The following is a 20,367-nucleotide window of genomic DNA, read 5'->3' on the forward strand; positions in this document are numbered from 1 at the left end:
CCTTTCCCCAGATTTGATCAACTATTACACAAGAATTCTTTCCTTTCCTCTACTTTCTTTTTTTAAAGATCAAACTTAATCAAGCATTTCAGAGGCTACTGTTCAAATGCAAGTCCTGTGACTACTTAAGTCATTGAAATGTTACTCTTCTGTAAGGACCTTAAAACTCTGCCACTCACAATCTGTGACATTTAATCTGCCAACATAAATTTACCCTTTCATAAAATTAAAGTATCATTTGATGCAAAGTTTCAAGCTAGCTGAAGCAGACATCTTCAAGCAACAGCCCAATGACCACTTGCCAAGTCTGTTGTAGAGATTAGGGCATCAGGTAGACAATAAAACCTTCAAGGTCCCTTCCAACTGTAAGATTCTGTAGTCGCTGGCATCATCATCATCAGAATGATACCTGAATCACCTACCTCAAAAGACTGTGATGAAAGATGTAAAATCTAAAACTGCTATACAATTCTTAACTTATTCTCTAGCAGCACAAGAAAGTCACAAGTTTACATAACATCCCAGGAATTACAGCCGGAAGGGAAGTTAAGAGATAATAGTCTCATTTCATTTCACTGAGGTCCAAAGAGGTGATATGACCTGCTCATCACCAGACAGTAAATAGCAAAGCCAGGACTTGGATTCTGGGTCATCTTCCTCCAAATTGAATGCTTTCTAATGCCTCATATTGCCTCTCATTAAAGTCAAGATTGTAACTCACAACCCAAATTTTCAAATGTTTACTTTTAAACAAAAAATCAGTTGGCAAAACCATTGCAAGTGTTTTATTTAACAAACTTTACAATGTAAACACTTCTATAACTATGTACAAATGTTTGTTTCAAAATTAGAACAGCAACCACAGAAAACAATACAGGACTTAAAACAATCCTTCAAATATTCTAAACATTGTACTTTATAAATGCATACAAGTAGAAAACAAATTCCAAAAGGATGACAAAGTTTGAACAACATAACCTCACTTTCTGTAAGATGTAATCCAAAAGTTATCCTGGAAAAGGGAGAGGTTAAGTTTTGTAGGGTTAATACTCTGCCATTTGTAAATTGCAGTGTCTCTGATGAAGATGAATTTTAACATTAACTACTTTACAGGGCACCACGGGACTGTTCTACACCTTAATTCCGAATATAGGAAGGTCATCCAATTTTCTGGTCCCATTTCAAGAAAAAAGGGGTTGTACTGAATTCGTGCTGAGTACTCCTTTTAAACTGTGGTTAAGTAGGCCCTTCGAGTACTAAAAGAAAGAAAAAACTATGTTAAAATTTTTTGTTGTGGCTATCATTAATATAAGTTCTTGAAGTGAACATATTTATATTCAAATAAGTCTTGGGAGATTGCTTCAAGGAAATAAGAAAGTTTTTTATACAGGAAACAATGAGCCTAAAAGATGTTCAACAGTTCTTTCAGATTTTCCTGTGTTAAGAAAACTACAAGTTTCAGAATCACAGAATCTAATGAATTGGAAAGGACTTCAGAGGCTGTGCCTATTAGGAATTCCCCTTATATTATCTTTGACAAGTGGTCATCCAAGCTTCTACATGAAGACATCGAAGAACTCACTACCTCCTAAGGCAGTCCATTACACTTCAGGGAGATCTAATAGTCAGGAATATTTTTTGTTTTGAGCCAACTGTTTCCTATAACGGTGGAAACATACAAGCACTTATACCCTACAAAACTCATTTTCATATAAATTAGGTGAAGCTATCTTTTGATGTAATACAGGAAAAACATTTTCATTAAGAAATAATTATATTTTATAATGCAAATGAACACTACAATGTGATAGAAGGCTCTCAATACTTTGACCTCATTTCTATTACTCCTACTTCTCCCCAAATCCCACCCTTCCATCTCTTCACGAGATGATTTAAAAGCCTACCACTTTGCTCTTTCATAACGTCTCAGACACCTCCTTGCATATTAGGATGTAAATTTGCATGGTACATATATAACTTTTGTTTTCTTAACTTAAGTATAATATGACAGTTCCTAAAAGCACCATCTGAAATATCCCTATCTTAATACTGTATTGATGAAATGAAATATTGACAGATTCCTCCATTTGTTCTTATAAATCAGATCCAAATCACCACAAATTGTGCTTTGATTTTCTACAAGCTGAGATCAGTACTTATTAAAAAACGCACTCCCAAAATAAAGGCGTCATTTCTTGAGTATAAAAAAAGTACTTAAAATTTTCCAGACTATAGTAATTCTTTATAAAATGGGTCAGTGAAAATAGGTACTGCTGACATTTTCAAACAATACTCTAAAAATATTTATGTGTTTAGCTGCAGATATGCACACATATGTACAGAGGATTAAAAAAAAACACACCATTTTACCAGCAAACTCAATAAACTAAATAAATTTGTTTTAACTTAAATTGCTGTCATGATTCTGTAAGGAATGATATTTGCAACAGCGGGCAATTCTAAATGCAACATATCTCCTTGCCACCATGTTCTGAAATTTAAAAAATATATATGATCCATGACTTTCTTTGAAAACTTAAGGTGAGGAAGAACAGGTTTTGTCTGCCTATGTATAGCCCAGGAAAACAGTTTAAGATTAACTCAAAAAGGTTACTCCTTCTTGTCCTGCCCTTTCCTCCTATCTATACCCCAACTCCCATTCCCAATTGCCCTTTTATGACAATGGGCATTTCGCACCTTGGAATAATCTGTCCCTTACTGTTAACCACAATAATAGGCAACAGGCACTAAAAAAGGAGGAAAAATCAGGCACTTGGAAAAATAAAAAACTCCCTTCCCTCTAGTCCTATCTAAATAACATTAAATTTAGAAGCTGTCTAAGGTCTGTTTCACTTGCATAACCTAGGCAATAATCAAGAATCCAATGATAGAACATAGAAATGGAAGAGTCCTCAGATATCTAGTCCAACCAACCTCATTTTATTTCTGAGAAAACTGGGGCCCAAAAAGAAGTGACTTGGAAAAATAGCAAAGTGAATATTTGAAGCCAGGCCCTCTGACTCCCAATTTAGTGCATCTTTTCCACCATACCGCTAGGCATCTAGTCCACCCTTCATATTTTACAATTATGAGGACAATTTTAATCTTCTTAAAAAATAAGACTAGGAAAATGTGCAAAGATTCTAGCATTCCATCATGTTTAGGGCAATGGTTTCCAACCCAGGAGCTTGAAAATGTTAGAGGCCCCAGCTGGAGCAGGGAAGGGAAAAGAGAAAGAAATAGCAGATGAAGTTATTATAAGGTCCCATTACTGCAAATGAGATGTATTTTCTCTCTCACTGGATACTAATGTAAAACTACAACCATATATTCATGAGTTGTGTGTGTGTGTGTGTGTGTGTGTGTGTGTTTAATGTTAAATGTCTTTACACTCAAACAGGTTATAAACCAATGTTTTGTTAGGGGGAGAGGAAGAAGGTGGGGTAGTGGTGGCTCGTGGTTCACTATAAGGCATGCTCTTGCTGCTCATCAGTTCTCCTTTGGTAAAAACCAAAGAATTAAAAGCAAGACTAAGTGTCAAGGACCACTTGGTCTATTTCTTCTGTGGCAATTTACTTCCTATTGAGCAAACAGAACCCAATTAATATCTGTGTCCATAAAATGATGCAGAGTATAAAAGACTTTGACCTGTTTAGAATACTCTGGATATTTCAGATTTTCTGAAGTGCTACTCTTTTTATCCCTATCCATAATTTGCATTTTTTCTCCCTCTCATTCTGACCTCTTTCCTTTCCCATCCTCCTGCCCTCAAAAAAATAAAATCTACCTAATACAAGAAAAGCCAAATATTTTTAATCCCATCTATTCATTTGGGGATCCCCAAAGGAGGAGAAAGCTGCTCCCAATCTCTGGTTGCTTCTATCAAGTGTCGCTGCCCATGACTCATCCACTCTTCCTGGTCTTCATATATCCTTCCACAAAACCAACATTTAAACATACCCTGTACTGATTCACCTGGTAAGGAATCCACTACCTGGTAGCTGTTCTTGTGGATCTTTTTAAGTTTCATTTTCAGCATAGTCTGCTTTTTCACTGGTAACACTGCCTCCATGTTCTGATAGATAAGTCGCCTGTGATGCCGCTTTATACCTAGTTGGTCACATGTTCGTTCTGATAAAACCACTTTGAGGACATTGCCTTTGTACTTGTTGACAACCTTCATCACATTAATCACTTCTATTGAGTCAACATCTGGGTGGTTTAACACAACAACAGGTTGGTTCCGGCGGGGGCATTTAATCAACTGTTCTGTTTTGACAGGCATAAGTCTGAGATGTCTTGATGTCATAAAAATACAAACATCTGGAAGCAACTGACTGGGGTCAGATTGAGTTTTGGGTTTTTTCTTGGGGATTACTGCCTCTTTTGTCTTAATTTTGGACCCTGAGGGGCCACCAAAAATCAATTTTTCCTGTTTATCCTGGTCATTGCCTTCTTTTGGTTGTGAACAGGCAGAAATTGATTTGTTAGAGATAGTACTGGTAGTGAATTCTTGATTTGGCTTATTCTCCAATGATGTACCAAGATTTCTGGAACTGTCTGTTGACAGACTTTCCTTTGTCAAAGAAAAGTCTTCGCCTACCTGTTTAAGAAAACTGAAGGGAACAGATTTTGATAACAGCCTCTCATTGCCAAACACATCACACGACAATTTATTCTCTTCTAAATGTTCATTCTCAGTGGAACTGAACGCTTTCAACACAGTCCCTTTTGAAACAAACATGGGAACAGTGTCATGATCCTTTCTAGTTTCAATAACTTTTGTTTGTTCCTCATCACAGTCCTGGTGTCGCATTTGTTCATGAGTAAATTGTTCAATATCAACACCATTGCTCTGCAGGCCCTGGGTTGGAGCTGGATCATGACTTGGTGCATTATGCCCCAGAACACAGTCTATGGGAGTTTTCAAAGGAGAGGATTGCTGTTCCACTGTGCTTGGAGGAGACAATGAAGATTTTGAAGATTCAGTAGCAGCAATCAACTGGGCAATTTTTCTATGCATTGAAGTAACTGGGTTTGTCCTACAACTTGCAATGTCCCATTTAATCCCTTCGGGGATATTTTCAGCCCCACAGCTAAGAGAAAACACTGATGAAATGACAGGGCCATCTGAAGAAGTGATGTTACTTCCTGAATTCTGAAGAGTAACTCCACCAAGATCATCCAACATGTCCTCGTCAGGATCTTGAGTCTTAATATCATTTTCTCTAATTAGGTTGATGTGTGATTGTTCACTATGTAAAGAGGAATTTTGCATTGGATTTGGATCATCTGAAGGTTCTTTTACTTGTGCTTGTTTCAGCTTTTCACTGAAAGGAACCATTTTAAAAGTATCAGCTTCATTCCTTTGCAGAGAGGTCCCTGGGCTTGCTGGCAACATACCTCTTTCTGCAAAAGCCCCAACTGCTTCAGCAGGTTTGCAGTCTGATGGTGATTTTTCTAAATGTTTCTGAAATCTGTCTTGATTGGGGGAGAGGGTAGACATATGTGGCAACACACCGGATCTTTTCAGAGGACTGCATAAAACACCATTATTCACCACAGGTAATGAAGAAAAATACTTATTTTGTTTTATATCACCATCTCTTGAGGAAACAGGAGAAAGGCATGTTCCATATGGAACTGAAAGCATGTCTTGCCTCCAATCCCCAGTTCTGTCACTATTTGGACAGGACTCACATTGGCTTTGATTAGTCTCTGACTTATTCTTTAACACTTGAGAAACAGAAGACTTTCTGCAATCTAGATCCTTCACATGTGTATAATCTGTGGAGTGCAGATTACTAATGCCCAATGGCTTCTCAGGACTCCCTTCCACTGCTGGTGGGGTTTGTTCAGTAGGCACTAATTTTTCTTGCTCATTTGGCACTGTAGATTTGCTCATAAGCTCATCAGGGCTGCCAGGTTTAAGGCCATTTTTTTCTTTCAGTGGAATTAGTTTTAGAACAAGTTGCTGGGTCCCATTGACTACCTTAACATCTATCAACTGGGCTAAACAGTTATCAGGGACTCGAAGTTCTGCTGGTGCAACCACAGTGAGTGGCATACCTGGCTGTACAGGTTCTTTTGCTGGTGATAACAATTCAACTTCCACATTTTCATTCTCAAAAAAGTTAACTTTGCTTGGTTCAGGAAGGCAGGCTTTATCAGGAGCTGAGGCTGCTTCATCCTTACTATACTCTTTAGACTCAGGTAAGGGAACAGAGTGGCCTGCTTTGTCCTGCTCTCCATGGCCAGAGAAACATAAGGGTAAATCCGACGGCTCATTCGGAAAAGAATTTGACTTAGAAACTTCATTTATAAGAACCTCAGAGTTCAGTTTTGAAAAATTGGTTCTCTTTGGCTGGTGTTCCATGGCCTGTTTAAGAGGTCGTTTCTCACCACCGGTCTCGTGAACTCGTCTTGTGTGTTTAACTATATAATCATTTCTAACAGCACCATAGTCACAATACTCGCACTGATACGGAAATGTCCCTGTGTGTTTCACCAAATGCCTCTGGAATTCTCCTTTTGTATATGAGACATAGTTGCAGTGTGAACAAAAGAATTTAATTTCTTCATGTTGGAGCGTGTGCTTTTTATACTGCAGAGGGTCCTTGGTAGAAAACCGGCACTTATCACAGTAATATTTGCCTGGCTGAAAGTTTTTTACTTTAAATTGGTTAGTGATAGTCCTTGAAATCGCATTATCTTTATTTCCTGAATCAATAGCAGTTGGTACATCATTAATACAAGGGAAAGGAGGAGATAGACCTAAGTTGCACTTGACACAAACGAAGAACATCTGGTCCTCATTGTGACTATATTGGTTATCCTTTTTCAGCTCCTGGAGTGGAATTTTTTGTACACTTCTACACCTCACACAAGTAACCACAGACATCTTGTCATCCTCTGCCTTGGTGTCTTGAAAACCCTGGGGCTGAGCTTCACGTCCATTGGGCTGATTCATATATTCACTGCTGAGTTGTTTTGATGATGTAGTCACAGAATTATTTCTGTCATCCACCTGATCAGTATATAACTGTGGTATTATTTCCTTCATTTTTTTAATCTGCATTTCTAAAAACCATTGTGTGTTGAGTTCCAGGCCTTCACTCGATATTGGTGGCATGCAGTCTTCGACATATTCCGTTCCTGGCATAGAAGCAACTGAGTAAACAGCCGTGCTTAATATTCTTTGTTGCCCAGGGAGGCTTCAGGACTTTGATTGAAAAATGCAAGGGCTTCCAATCTTCTGAAGATTTTGATCAATTACTAAAACAAAATAAAATCAGAAAAGTATAATTAATTTAATGAATCTTATTTTTTGGAAATGCTTTCTCAACATTTTATTAAAAATTCATTTAAAGTATTTTATGGCATTCTTAACAATGGATGAGTTTATTTAACATCTCAATATATTCGGGCGCCAGAACGCACTGTTTAAAGTTTTTAAAAATTTCAGGGAAAGAGTGGAAGGAGAATGCAAAAGGATAAATCAAATACAAAATAAAAAACATCAAATTGCAAATCCCCCAAATTTCTACTTCAAAACCACCAGTAAAAGAAGATTATCCAATTCCAAATGATTTCTAGGTATAACCATACTTTTGTTGTTGTTTAGTCATTTCAGTTATGTCTGACTCTTCATGACCCCATTTAGGGTTTTTTTAGCAAAATCATATTGAGTGGTTTGCCATTTCCTTCCCTAACTTATTTAACAGATGAGGAAACTGAAACAAACAGGGTTAAATGCTAGACCAAGATCACAAAGCTAATAAGCGTCTGAAGCCAAATTTGAACTCAGGAAGAGAAGCCTTCTGGAGTTCGGGCCCACTACTCTATCCATTGTGCCACCAAGCTGCCCACCAGCACTTTCCTTCCCTTCTGATCGAGGTAGTAACTGTACCATCTTCATTTCTAGCATGTCTTTCTTTACAGATAGGAAGTTGTTTTGAAGCTGACACCTTAACTTAAAACTCTGGGCTGTACTATAGCCCAAAGCTGCTCAAACTCTGGGTCATAACTGAATGTGAGGGGTTGTGAAAAATTTGACAGTAAATGTTTGATTTGTATACCTATTTTATATACCTATAATACCCAGGGTCACGTAAAAATTTCTCAGGTGAAAAGGGGTCTCAAGTGAAAAACATTTAAGCTCTGCTATAGGCAATGTCAACTTATTCAACACCAACACAGAATGTCTGTCAGTCTTACATAAAACATAACTGGTATTTTAAAACAAAAAGACAATAGTTGGTCATCCTAAAAATAATGGACGACAAAGCAGATGACCTCAATTCTAATTGCAAGTTTTCTATACTAACTTATTGTGACTTTACAGAAGTCACAACCTTTGTAATGCAGTTGTTTTAGTAATCAATAGGAATAATACCATAAGAAAAGTAAATATAAAATAAGACAATGAATAAAAGTGATTTTTAAAAGATGAAATATTTCACAAAATGAGAAACGATAGATGTTGTGACACTTCAAGAATATGTGATTTCATCAACGTGGGTACTTCCTCTACTAATGTAAATTTGTAAAGCTTTAATAGATAAGTTTAAGTTGTTCTAGCTCTTCTGGCCAGTGACTCTCTATACATGGTTAAACTGATCCTCTGATGAGAAGCTGTCATTAGTCCTCTACTTGAAGCCCTCTTAGCTTCATGAGACCTGTCAAAAGCTTATGCTCAGATGGCAAAACCTTTCAGAAACCCAGGTTCATTTCCATAACACACTGACAAATCAAGTCAACTGGTTAACAAAAAATGATGAAGTGCTTTACTGGGTACTTTGTTTTATAAAGGCAAAAATAGTCTCTGCCCACAAGGAACTCACACTCTAACAGGGGAGATAACATGGTTAAATTGGAGGTAATGTCAGAGAGAAGGTGGGAATAGGGTGGGCGGATGGCACAGGACAGGGAAAAGTTTCTTACAGGGCTGGATTTGAGCTCAATTTCAAGGGAAACCAAGAATGCAACAAGACAGAGAAGAAAAAAAGTGTTCCAGGAATGTGAGACAGCTAGTGAAAAGGCACAGATTAAAGAGCTGGAGAATCACGTACAGCCAGTTCCCCCTTAATGTAAGTGGTCTGTTCCACAGACCAACCTCTCCCCTCTCAGGGCTCCATGGGGCATGTTCCCTCCACAGCTCTGTATCCCTACAACTAAAGTGGCTTCAGTGCCTGGGGCTCCCACACTTGGAGGTGGTTGGGGGGAGGCAGCACACTCTGTGGTACAGACCCCTGATGTGGGGCTACACCAGTGCTGCTGCCCACTGCTAAGGAGTCAGATTTGCATAATGTGAATTTACGTAAAGGGATAACTCTGTACAAGGAATAGCAAGGTCAGTATCACTGGATTGTAAAGTACATAGAGGAGAGCAAAGCATGAGAAAGGTGAAAAAGTGGGAAGGGTCAATGTTGTAAAGAATGTAAAACACCAGAGAATTATATATAGTTTTATATTATATTTTATATATAAGATCATAGGGAAACACTGGAGTTCACTGAACAGGGTAGTGAAGTCACACTTGTGCTTTAGGAAGACCACTTGCTGAGTATAGAATGAGAGGAGGGAGAAACTTGAAGTAGGGTGATGAATCAAAAAGCTACTGCAGTAGTCCAGCAGGAGGAGATAGAAGCTTTCACCAGGACAGCAGCCATGTGCCAGGAGAGAAGAGGAAGCATGAGAAGAGGAGGCAGAAACATGGGCTGTGGCAGCAGAATGGTTATGCCAACTGAGTGTGAATAAGGAACTGAAGATGACACCTGTATCAGAAGCCTGGGTAACTGAGACGATTCTACAGAATGTCCCATATACAGTTAGAAGTTCCAGACTGGAGACCAGGAGAGAGGTTAATAATGGATAAACAGATTGGAGACATCCTCACAGAGATAACTAAATCCAAGGTGAACTGAGATGACAATGCAAAATCATTTGTACCTCTTGTCCCTTGGCCCCTTCTAGAAGGCAGAGTGTACCACAGAACCCGAGAGTCCTTGGTAGGGGTAGAGGCACAGGGCAGGAATCTGCAAAGGGCAAATGCTTTAAAATTCTGTCAGGTCTGATACATGTATTTTCTTCTTGTTCCACTGTTCACTATTACCCCCAGATACATTCACAAAAGAAAAACCCCACCATACTTTGCTCTGGGTGGTAAAAAAAATGGATGTGCTTATTTCCTGACAGGAGCCTTTTGCCATGATAGTGCATTTAGAAACAAAATTTAAAAGTTACACAGCTATGCACAAAAATTGTGTTACTGTACAAATTGATACTCTGAATAGAGAAAAAGTGGGAAACATCAAAACCCAGATACTTCATTAAATTCAGGATAATCATAATGAGGCCACTACCTTTAAAATTAAAACAAATACTTATTTTCTCTCCAAGTTGGTCTTTCAAAATGCCATATTATAGAGAAAACACCATAAGCTGACTCAGAGTCAATAAACATTTATTAAGCACTTACTTTGTGTCAGACACTGTGCTAAGTAAGGAGGATACAAAATACAAAAAAAAGACAGACCCTGCCCTCAAGGAGCTTATAATCTAATAAGGGAAGACAAAAAGAAGTTGAAAAGGTAAAGGGTAAAGGGACCATTCTTGGGGGCATGGTGAAGTCAGTCAGAGAAGTCCCAAAGTAGTGCATCCAGGTGAGGAATCAGATGTCTGAGCTGTGCTCTCTCTTAAAAGAGGTCTGGAGTTCATGGCTCCACTTTCCAATCCAAAAGGAAAAAAGGTAGTAATAAGGTAGAATATCAAGGCTGATAAGACTTTACAGAATAAAGAGATTGTATTAATAATGAGCTTCCTGAGGCACAGTGGAGAAATCTGAGAAGTTCTAAAGTAGTGCAGTTGGATAAGAGAGAAATGAGGTGCATATTATCTAAAGCTGACTTCTTTTAAAAAGCCAACTGGTACATTAGGTTAAAATCACCTCTGAAGGGTCAGAAGCACTACATAAGGTCATTCTCTTTTACAGTATGGCTCTTGACCTGTGATTTCATCCAAGTGAGAACTCCTTTGTGTTAAAAGTCTTTGCGCCAGCGCAAATCAACAATTCATATGTGCTTGTAGAGAACTGCCTGGGGTACCATGTTGGTTATTAACAACATTAATGAAAATCATGATCATAAGTAGTCTTCTGTTAGAGATCTGCTGCTGCCCAAATAATGATTTCCTCCAAATGTCAGGTTAGGTGTAGTCACCAGGCAAGACTGTTTATTGCTCAACAATATGTCTCCACAGTAACATACATTTTCAACTGGTTTCTTCAGCATTCTGACTTTCAGCTTCTCAGTTCTGGTTCTGTCCATGTGTCTTGTCTGACTTGTTCCCTCCCTGTTTTGTGGTCAGCTTGGCTTATAGTTTCTGTTTCTCCTTGTTCTTTGGAAGTAATGTTTATAATTATATCCCTGATCCTGAGTATTTCATCTGATCTCTTGTGAAAGTCTTTAATTCTGTGGCCATAAAGATTCTAGTCCTTCCCTCCTCCCAAATGATATTGCTGTTGCATCCAAAGGTATGGCTCCATTGTTGGAATTACCCTTCTGTGCAGGGAAGTCATGCTCCTCTACTCCTGACACTACCTAATTTTGATAAATATTACCTCTAATAGCCTGTGTTAGTGGGAAAAGTACACTCAATCAGATCCCCAAAGGTTAGAATGAATAGACAATAAGGAAATTATTCTTCTCACCAACCCTAAGATTTGCTTTTTGTTTTCCAAATGAATATGAATAAGGCATTTAAGATAATAAAATCAAAGTGTCTTAGTACTATAAGGTACCTAAGATATTTATTACAACCTACAAATTTTTACTAATGAAGAAATTGAGACTGAGGAGAAGAGACTTTCCCAAGGCCACAAAGCAAGTGACTCAAACAGCTGGATTTCATTTTATTAGATCTAATCTCAGTTCATAATGCCCTTTCTACTGTAGTACACTGGACTTCAGTTAGCAGTACACAGAACTTCCAGTATTGTTACCTAGGCCTTTATTCTAAATGATATTCAATTATACAATAGTAAGGTCTTCATGTAAAACTATAAGTAGTAAATCATTATGAGACCTAAACCGTGGGGCTTATAATGTGTTTAACCAATACAATGAGGACAAATAATCCCATATGACCTTAAAATGTTAAATCAAAATACAAAGTTGTCACCACAGTTTTAGTGCAGCTTTAAGCTTTAATAGTTTTAAACTGCACTAGTCTTTTGGGGCACCCTGTTTAATGATTAATGCCTGGAAATTTTTCATTTTCTCACAAAAAGGAAGAATTCAGGATTTCCTTTCCTTGAGAGATTTCTCTTAGCAGATTTGGATTTTATTAAGTTAGTGACTATTTCCTGTCCTGACAACAATGCCTCAAAGGACTAGAAATATAGCAGACACTGGCCCGTTTAATATTATACAGTTTAGATATAAGGAGATTTTGTAAACAATTCAGAATAGTAAAATGAGTGAATCCAAATGCTTTTAAGATTTATTTGGAAATTAGACCCTAGCCTTGTGACTTTAAGACAAAAGAGTGGAATATATGCTTCCTTGGAAAATTCTCACATTTTGAAGTGACCTCAAAGGCTACTTAATCCAATTTATACCAGCCCCCTTCCCATCCCAGTTACCCACCTCTTGGCCCATTCCAGTTTGTCAATTTCCTTAATAAAACCTATAACTAAAGGAATTACCACAGATAACCTTTTAAGCCACACTTTAATACTAGTATGTAATGATATATGTCAATCTCAAGTGAATTCCTACTTACATTCTATTTTGTGCTTTTGTCCAACTGTAGTAGTGAAGTTGAGAACAGCCTGCTGGAATGAAGAGCAGCTTAAGAAACAAAGTCTCCTCAGAGACAAGTTTGTTTAGGAGAAAAAAGAACATATAGAACTGACTAGAGATCACAGAATGTAAACAAAAATGGCCAACTTCTACCATTTCCACACAAGGTACATGTATGTGTACACACACACACCCTCCTATAGTTTGCAGAAGAAAGAACACTGTAGTTGAAGTCATATCCAAGTTTGAATTCAACCTCCTCTAACTTACTATGCTTGGATGTCACTTAACCCTTTACCCTGTTTCCTCTATAAAATGGGAATAATAAAATTTACATTTAACTCACAGAATTTCTGCAAGGAAAGCATTCTACGAATTTTAGTAAGCATGACAGAAATTGATTTGGTGGAATTTTGAAAATAAAATACTAATTCTCAAAGCCTTTGCTAAAATGACCAAGCAGCCATTTAATATATGTCATAGAAACATGTTTAAGTCTTTCATGTGCATAAGTGAACAGGAGTATGGCTTTCTTGAGTACTCTAGATCCCCACAGTTGTCATTACCACTGATTAATGGTTATCATTACAACAGACGGCCAATCAACACTCTCAAATAACCAAATATTGAAAGCAGCTGAACAGAAATCTCAAGAGAACCTCCATTTATAAGTTGGGCAAAATAAAGAATAGGAAAATTTGAGCAGGCTTTTGCAGAAGCAACCTCATCTTTTAGAATGTCACCATGTACACTGATTAAGTGTGGAAAAAATAAGAAGCATTTGTTGAACATTTGCTATTAACTATTAACACCAAGGATTGGGGGCACAAATACAAAAGGGGCAGTCCTTTACATTCAAAGTGTTCACATCTTGGTGAAATGAAGATCAAAGAGTGCTGTTTCAGTCTGTGAAGTCACAGGGATGAAAAGGCCATAGGGGAGTTAACCAACATGCCCTTTCCAAAAGCAGTGGTAACACTGATTTGACTGTGGCTCCCAGAACAAGAGGAGTGAAGGGGTGGAGGGTGAAGGATACATGTGGCAGGTGGGAAAATGGCCAGCATGATATAAAACAACAATATGGAGAGAAAAACTTTAAATTACTAAAACCACAATACTACGTTTGCAAGCTGACATTCTGTCTTTTAGGAGACAGAATGGGAATGGAGCAATGTAACTATAATCCAATAGAGGAAGCACTAAACCTTAAAAGATTCATTGGATTTGGAGATGGAAGGGCGATCATGTAATACAACACCAAACAGTGGTAAAGTGTGCTTTGAACTTGATTCCTGAACAGGTGCCTTCTAATGTTGCAAAATAACATCCCTGCTCTTCAGGTGTTCAGTCAAGGATTACAGTCTAAGATTTTTCCAAACATAACCCTCCAGCAACATGGGGAGGCAAGGCCTTTGAATGCTATCATTTATTCCTTGACATGGCATATTTTCAAATATTAATTAATCTTCAGAAATGGCTGAATATGAAGCAAAGAAGAACTGAGAAGAGTGAGAGACTAATACATTTTCAGATGTCCATAAAGCTGAACACAGGAAAAGATGATGAAATATACCATCCTCCTCAGGAAAGGGAGTGAAGACTATAAGCACTAAATATTGCATACTCTATTAGATGTGATCATTATATTTGATTAGTTTTATCTGATTTTTATTCATTACAAAATGTTTAGAGTGTGTATTTTCAGGAAATGTCTATGGTATTAAAAAAGGCATCAAGAATTTTTTTTAATTCCAGTATTTGGAAAGCAGAAACTACTGATATTGATAGTTTAAAAAAAAAATCAAAGGAGAAGCTAGGTGGCACAGTGGATAGAGCAATGGTCCTGGAGTCAGGAGGTCCTGAGTTCAATTCCAGCCTCAGACACTTAACACTTACTAGCTGTGTGACCCTAGGCAAGTCACTTAACCCCAACTGCCTCCCCCCCCCCCAAAATCAAATAGCTTCATTGGAAAAAGTTGCATTCAGTAAGACAGGGGAGGTAGTCTTTTCTTTAGTTCCTTTTTTGAATGTTCTGTTTGACACTGGATGGTATTAAATCAGTACATCAATAACCATTGTTTTACCTTATTATGGACAAGTTGTACTAATTTATGAGACAAAAGTTTGGAAAAAAAAACAAAACCAAAAGATGATGAAATCCTTATAATTTCTTGTGGATCCACTTTTAAACAATAACAATTAAAACATTTAAAAATAAATTTATATTTTTATGAATAAACCTAAAGTAATCTTCCAAAAGTAGTATTTTTTAACACATCAAATTTTACATTTTTGTATTCCTAAGCTAAAAGGTTTGCATCTGTAAAGTGCACTTCCATTCACCACCCATTCCCCTACTATATCTCCTCCCCACCCCAAATGTTCATGGCTTCAATATTTACTAGTATTTCCATATATTCAGCCTTTTCCTTCTGTTCATTGTCAAAGTTTTGGTTTTTGTTTTGGGGTTTGGTTGTTGTTGTTGTTGTTGGGGGGGGGGGGGCGGCGGCGGCGGTCCAGAGGACAGGTATGGTTTACAAAGTGCTTTGCTCACAACAATTCTGTAAGGAAGTAAGTACAAAAATTATACTATACCTGCTCGATGAGCAAGAAAATTGTAAATCAGAAAGAAAAATAGCTTGCTTCCAGCCACACAGCTCATATATGTAGTTAGCAAAATTAAAATTTGAACCCCTAGTCTTTTGACTGCTAACGAGTTTGCTTCTCTACCATGCTGTATGTTATTTCTAAAAATCCCTCCTGGGGATAAGGACTAGTTCAGTTCCATAATGACTAAAGTACAACAAGGCAAGGAACTTCTGCCACTGTGGATTTACTTATTCTCCTAAACTGATTCCCAGAGATCAAGGAAAGAGCCAGAGCCAAGAAACTAGAGCAGGACTTTTTTCTTCTCAAATCAGTCCATAAATTCATATAATATAGGGTCTTTTTTTTTCCCCATACATCTGATCCTCATAACAAACTCATAAGATATGTAGGGGGGGAGTAGTATCTCCACTTGACAAATGGGAAGAATGGGGTTCAAGCAAGTTACTATGACTTGCCAAAGATGGCTTAATACAGGGCTTCTTAAACTTTTTCCACTCATGACCCCTTTCTGCCTAAAAAATTTCTACATGACTCCGGGTACATAGGTATATAAAATAGAAATACGTAACCTTTTACAGTTGCCAAATTTTTCACAAACCCCACATTCAGTTACACAAAAGCTTTGGACTAATCAGTCTGCAGGAGAGCCAAAAGTAGCAACAGTTAAGGTAACAGTTTGCAGCTCCACTCTACCCTTTTCCCATTGTTACTCAAAAGGGAAGGGACTCATAGGCAAGAAGTTTATCAAATAACAGTAAGGAAAGGAGCCAAGGATACAATGTTTCTACTTAGGATCAAGCAGGAAAATCAGGAAATTTTAAATAGTGACCATTTCACATCTCCCAGTACCAGTTTTTAAAAAATGCAAACAGCTGAGAATTGAATTTGCCTAACTAAGTTTTAGGTGTCCTCCATCACCAGAATAAAAGGTCATGTCCCACCTACTTTTATCTCCTGCAACACTGATAATTTGAATATTATTCTACATCTAATGAACAAAGAAACAGCTATGTGGTTGCAAAAGCACCAGTACAAGTGTCAGAAAACTAGGCTAGGCTAGGCTAGCTTTGTGACATCAGACAAAACAACAAAGAACCATGCCACAAGCCTATATGGAAAGTGCCTACCATTTCAGAGATTACACATCATGTTGTTAAACGCTTATGCATTCTTGCAAGCCCAAAGGCAACAGTAGAGTAAAAAAGTGCTAAAATGAATCAGAAAACCTGGACTCAAATCTCATCTCTGCCATTTCCTAGGTTTGTGACCTAGGAGGAGCCTGTTCTTTGGGATTCAATTACATAATGTGATGATCTTGGTCCCAGCTCTTAATGGCCTATTCTTTTTTTTCCTCCTCTCTGTTCTCTCTCACACACAACTGGCTCAAACTCTCTACACCCAAAGGGTTCCCAGCAGTCATAAAGAGCTTACAGTTCTATGGTGCTTTACAAGGTACAAAATAATTTCACTTACATTATATGATCTTCACAAAAATTAAGAAATAATATAGTTAACATTTATATAGTACTTACTATGTACAAGGTAACATGCTAAGCAATTTACAATTATCTTATTTGACACCCCCCCCAACAACCTTGAGAAGTAAGTGCTATTATTATCTCCCCATTACAGTTGAGGAAACTGAGAAACTGAGGCAGGGGTTAAATGACTTGCCCAGGGTAATTCATCTAGGAAGTGTTTGAGGTCAAATTGGAACACAGGTAAGAAACAAAGCCTGATAATCATTTATGACTAACAAATAGGGTACAATCCGGGGCTACTGTCAAATTACTTTGGCACCTCCTTGCACTTTTCTGAACCCTGAAATACATATATTAACATTCACTGGTTATGATGTAGACTGTATGTATATCCCCAGGGACAGGAACTATGGCTTCTTGAACTATGCACCCCATATTGCTTAGAAAAGCACCATTCATGAAGGAAGTGCTTAATTTAAAATCAATCAATTCCCCCATAACTGCCACTACATGGAACTAAAGGAATAAGCACTTATTTATTAAACAACTACTATGTGGTGGTCATCGCGCCATAAATATTATTTCATTTAATCTTCACAACAACCTTGTATGGTTAGCTGCTATTATAAGGTGCAATTTGCAGTTGAGGAAACTGAGGCAAACATTAGCTCTATGAGCCTAGGCAACTCACTTAGTTCAGATTTGGCTTCAGACACTTAGGAGCTAAGATGCTCCTGACTCCAAATGCAGCACTCTATACACTGTGCCACCTAGATGACAAGGAAGTAATTACAAAGAAGTAATACACATTTCTGTTTGGTAATACTGACAACAGTTAATTAAAATATGTTTGCAAGAAGGAACATATTTATCTATAATGAAGATTAATTTAAAGAGGGGGAAAATAGCAATTAGTACTCTTTATGTCCCAAAAATCAAGGAATCCTAGGAGTCAGAAGGAACATTAGAGAGCATCAAAAAGTACCACACACGCTAATAAAAAACAAAAAAATACTTTCATTTTTCATGAAGACAACAGAAACCTAACAATGTTTTTCCATCTAATTAAAATGGGGGGGTGGTGGGAATCAACACATTTTAAAACAAGGCACAGCATTTTTTCCTAATTAATTTGGGATTCTATTTCTCAGATTACTTTTCTCATCAGATATGGCTATATAATATTAAATCTCATAAAATGGGGGGATGAATGGTATAACATGTTCTAATATATAATATAGAAATGCAATATCTCATAATGGAAGAATTGGAATTGGGAGTTTAGAGAGCTAGATTCAAGCAGGGTGACTCTGGGAAAGTCACTTAATGAGAGAATTCAAATTCAGAAAGTGTGCTAATGTGAATGCCGTCTACATTATACAGTTACTGTGAGTCGTGTTTTATAAAAATCTATACAGATGTCAGCTATTATTATTTTAAATGATGGGATACATACTTGGAGATCAAGGAAGAAATCCACTTCTATCTGTACCGTAATTATCTTATCAAAACATAAGATCCATGATTAGAGAGACCAGCTTTTTCCTATCCAGTTGTCCTTTCTAGGAAATGTATTTCACCTTGTTGTAAATGACTGCCTTTCAGATTAAATACAATTTTAACCCTAAATAGCTTTTGCCTTAACTGGTGTAATACACCACTGGATTCTGAACAAGTCTGACATCACAGTGATTCATCACAATACGAATTCTTATTCTAGTGAGGTAAATGATGAAATTTCACACGCAGGTTCATAGAGGATTATGTCAGTTTAAATTATTTCAAAGTTCAATACCTACATTCAAAAATACCAATATTAATTATTCAAACAGGGACAAAGGGTTAAAAAGGACTTAATAGTATATAACCAACATAGGGAGTTGGTTAAGGAAGGTTCCTCAATAAGTGTTCCCTACACCATGAAATGGTCAATATATGTCAATATATGCCAGAGTAAAAAACTGAAGGAAAAAAAATTTTATTTGTTGTTTGACATATTTTATCTGGAGCCTACTGTCAGGTAGAAAGCAATCAATATTTTAAAGAGATGAAAACCAAAAAATGTCAAAACTTACCTCCCAGGTATATGATGCTTTTAAGTGGTATCAATCCTATTTGGAATTGGGTGATCACTTTCACCACTGAATTCAGGGATGGAAATTCACCCTAGGAGTTTACAATGTTTAAGAGATATAACAGTGACAGATAGAAGATACACACACACACACACACACACACACACACAGAAATTCACAGTAGATGATGTATCAATGGAGAAAACATTTCATTCTGATTTCTAAAATTTGGCCAAGAAGAGTCAAGGAAGGGGGAAAAAAATCCAGATGGAGGAAATTCGAGATGACTGTGCTGGGTACAAGGTGGACAATGAGGGCCTCTGCAGCCTGGTTCACCAAGTTTGGCACCCTATGGACACTGGGTAGGAATGCCCAGTCTTGGAGGTAAAGATGCAAAGATCCTAGGGGAAGGTTTACAGGCAAGGGCCCGGAAAGCCAACAGGCTGCCCAGGCCCCCGCCCCCGCCCCCGCCCCCTTCTTCTTAGAGTGCAGCAGCTGTATTCTGGATCCCGACCTCTCCAAAAGCTCGAGGCAGCTCTAACCGTCTCCCAGGCAATTAGTAAAGCTGCCATTCGCTCCATTACGTTGGCACAGCGAAAAGCCTTTCGGGACACAGGCTAAAATTTCCACAAGGCTCACCCCTTGTTCACCTCCCAAGCCCGAAGACTGCAAAGGAAGGGAGGGGGGGGATTCACCCCATTCGCATCTTCACTGGAGAAGACTGGGATGTGGCAGCCAAAGCCCGGGCCAGGCGATCGCATCTCGGTGCAGTCCGGGCAGAAAATTCCGTGGGCCCTGGCAAACGAGTGGCAGCAGTCGAGTTCTTTTTCCCTCCCCCTCCTCCTCCTCCCGGCCCGCACCGATGCCCATCCCAGCCCAGGGAGGGCGCGCTCGCCGGGCCGCTGCTGCCCCTCCCGGCCATCAGCTCTCCTGCAGCCTTGGCCTGGGTTCGGCCCGGCCCAGCCCCACCCGCCCGAGAAAAGGCAGGAGAGGAGCCCCAGCTCCTAGGCCCGGACTCCGGGCAGGGCTTGCGTGGGCTCCCGGGCGGCTGGGCCGCGCGCGGCGAGGCCCACCGCAGGGCTCCGAAGCCGGCCCCCTGCGCAGGAGGCTTCTCCCCAGCCACGGCCGGGCCGGGGCCTCCACCATTTAAAAAGGCCGGCTCGGCCCGTGCCAAGAGCCCGGATGCGGGCCGCGAGACGATGCGAATGGACGCTACTCACCCGGCGGGCCAGTCAGCCCCGGGTCCGGGGCGCGGAGCAGCGCAGCGCGCTCGTTACAGGCCGGCAGCTCCCACACCAGCTGGACGCGTCTCTCCCGGGACGCTGCTGCTCCTGCTGCTGCTGCCGCCGCCGCCACCACTGCCGCCGCCGCCGCCGCCGCCGCCGCCGCCGCCGCCGC

At 39.0% G+C, this 20,367-nt stretch overlaps 1 protein-coding gene across 4 annotated transcripts; it reads right to left on the reverse strand.

Annotated features, from left to right (window-relative positions):
- Positions 1–817: 817 nt before the first annotated feature.
- ZNF518B (zinc finger protein 518B) lies at positions 818–20,338 on the reverse strand. Of its 4 annotated transcripts, none has more exons than XM_043971567.1 (3): positions 20,190–20,338; positions 3,995–7,275; positions 818–1,256 (listed from the first exon to the last, which is right to left on the reverse strand). In XM_043971567.1, exons 2-3 carry the CDS (start codon positions 7,160–7,162, stop codon positions 1,182–1,184), a joined length of 3,243 nt encoding a protein of 1,080 aa, XP_043827502.1. In that variant the 5' UTR covers positions 7,163–7,275; positions 20,190–20,338; the 3' UTR covers positions 818–1,181. The 4 variants fall into 4 exon arrangements, with proteins under 4 accessions (XP_043827502.1, XP_043827503.1, XP_043827500.1 ...); XM_043971568.1 differs by having other exon boundaries at positions 3,976–7,275; XM_043971565.1 differs by having other exon boundaries at positions 818–7,275.
- Positions 20,339–20,367: the final 29 nt, after the last annotated feature.

Source organism: Dromiciops gliroides, chromosome 6 (genome assembly GCF_019393635.1).
Source record: "Dromiciops gliroides isolate mDroGli1 chromosome 6, mDroGli1.pri, whole genome shotgun sequence".
NCBI classification, from domain to species: domain Eukaryota; kingdom Metazoa; phylum Chordata; class Mammalia; order Microbiotheria; family Microbiotheriidae; genus Dromiciops; species Dromiciops gliroides.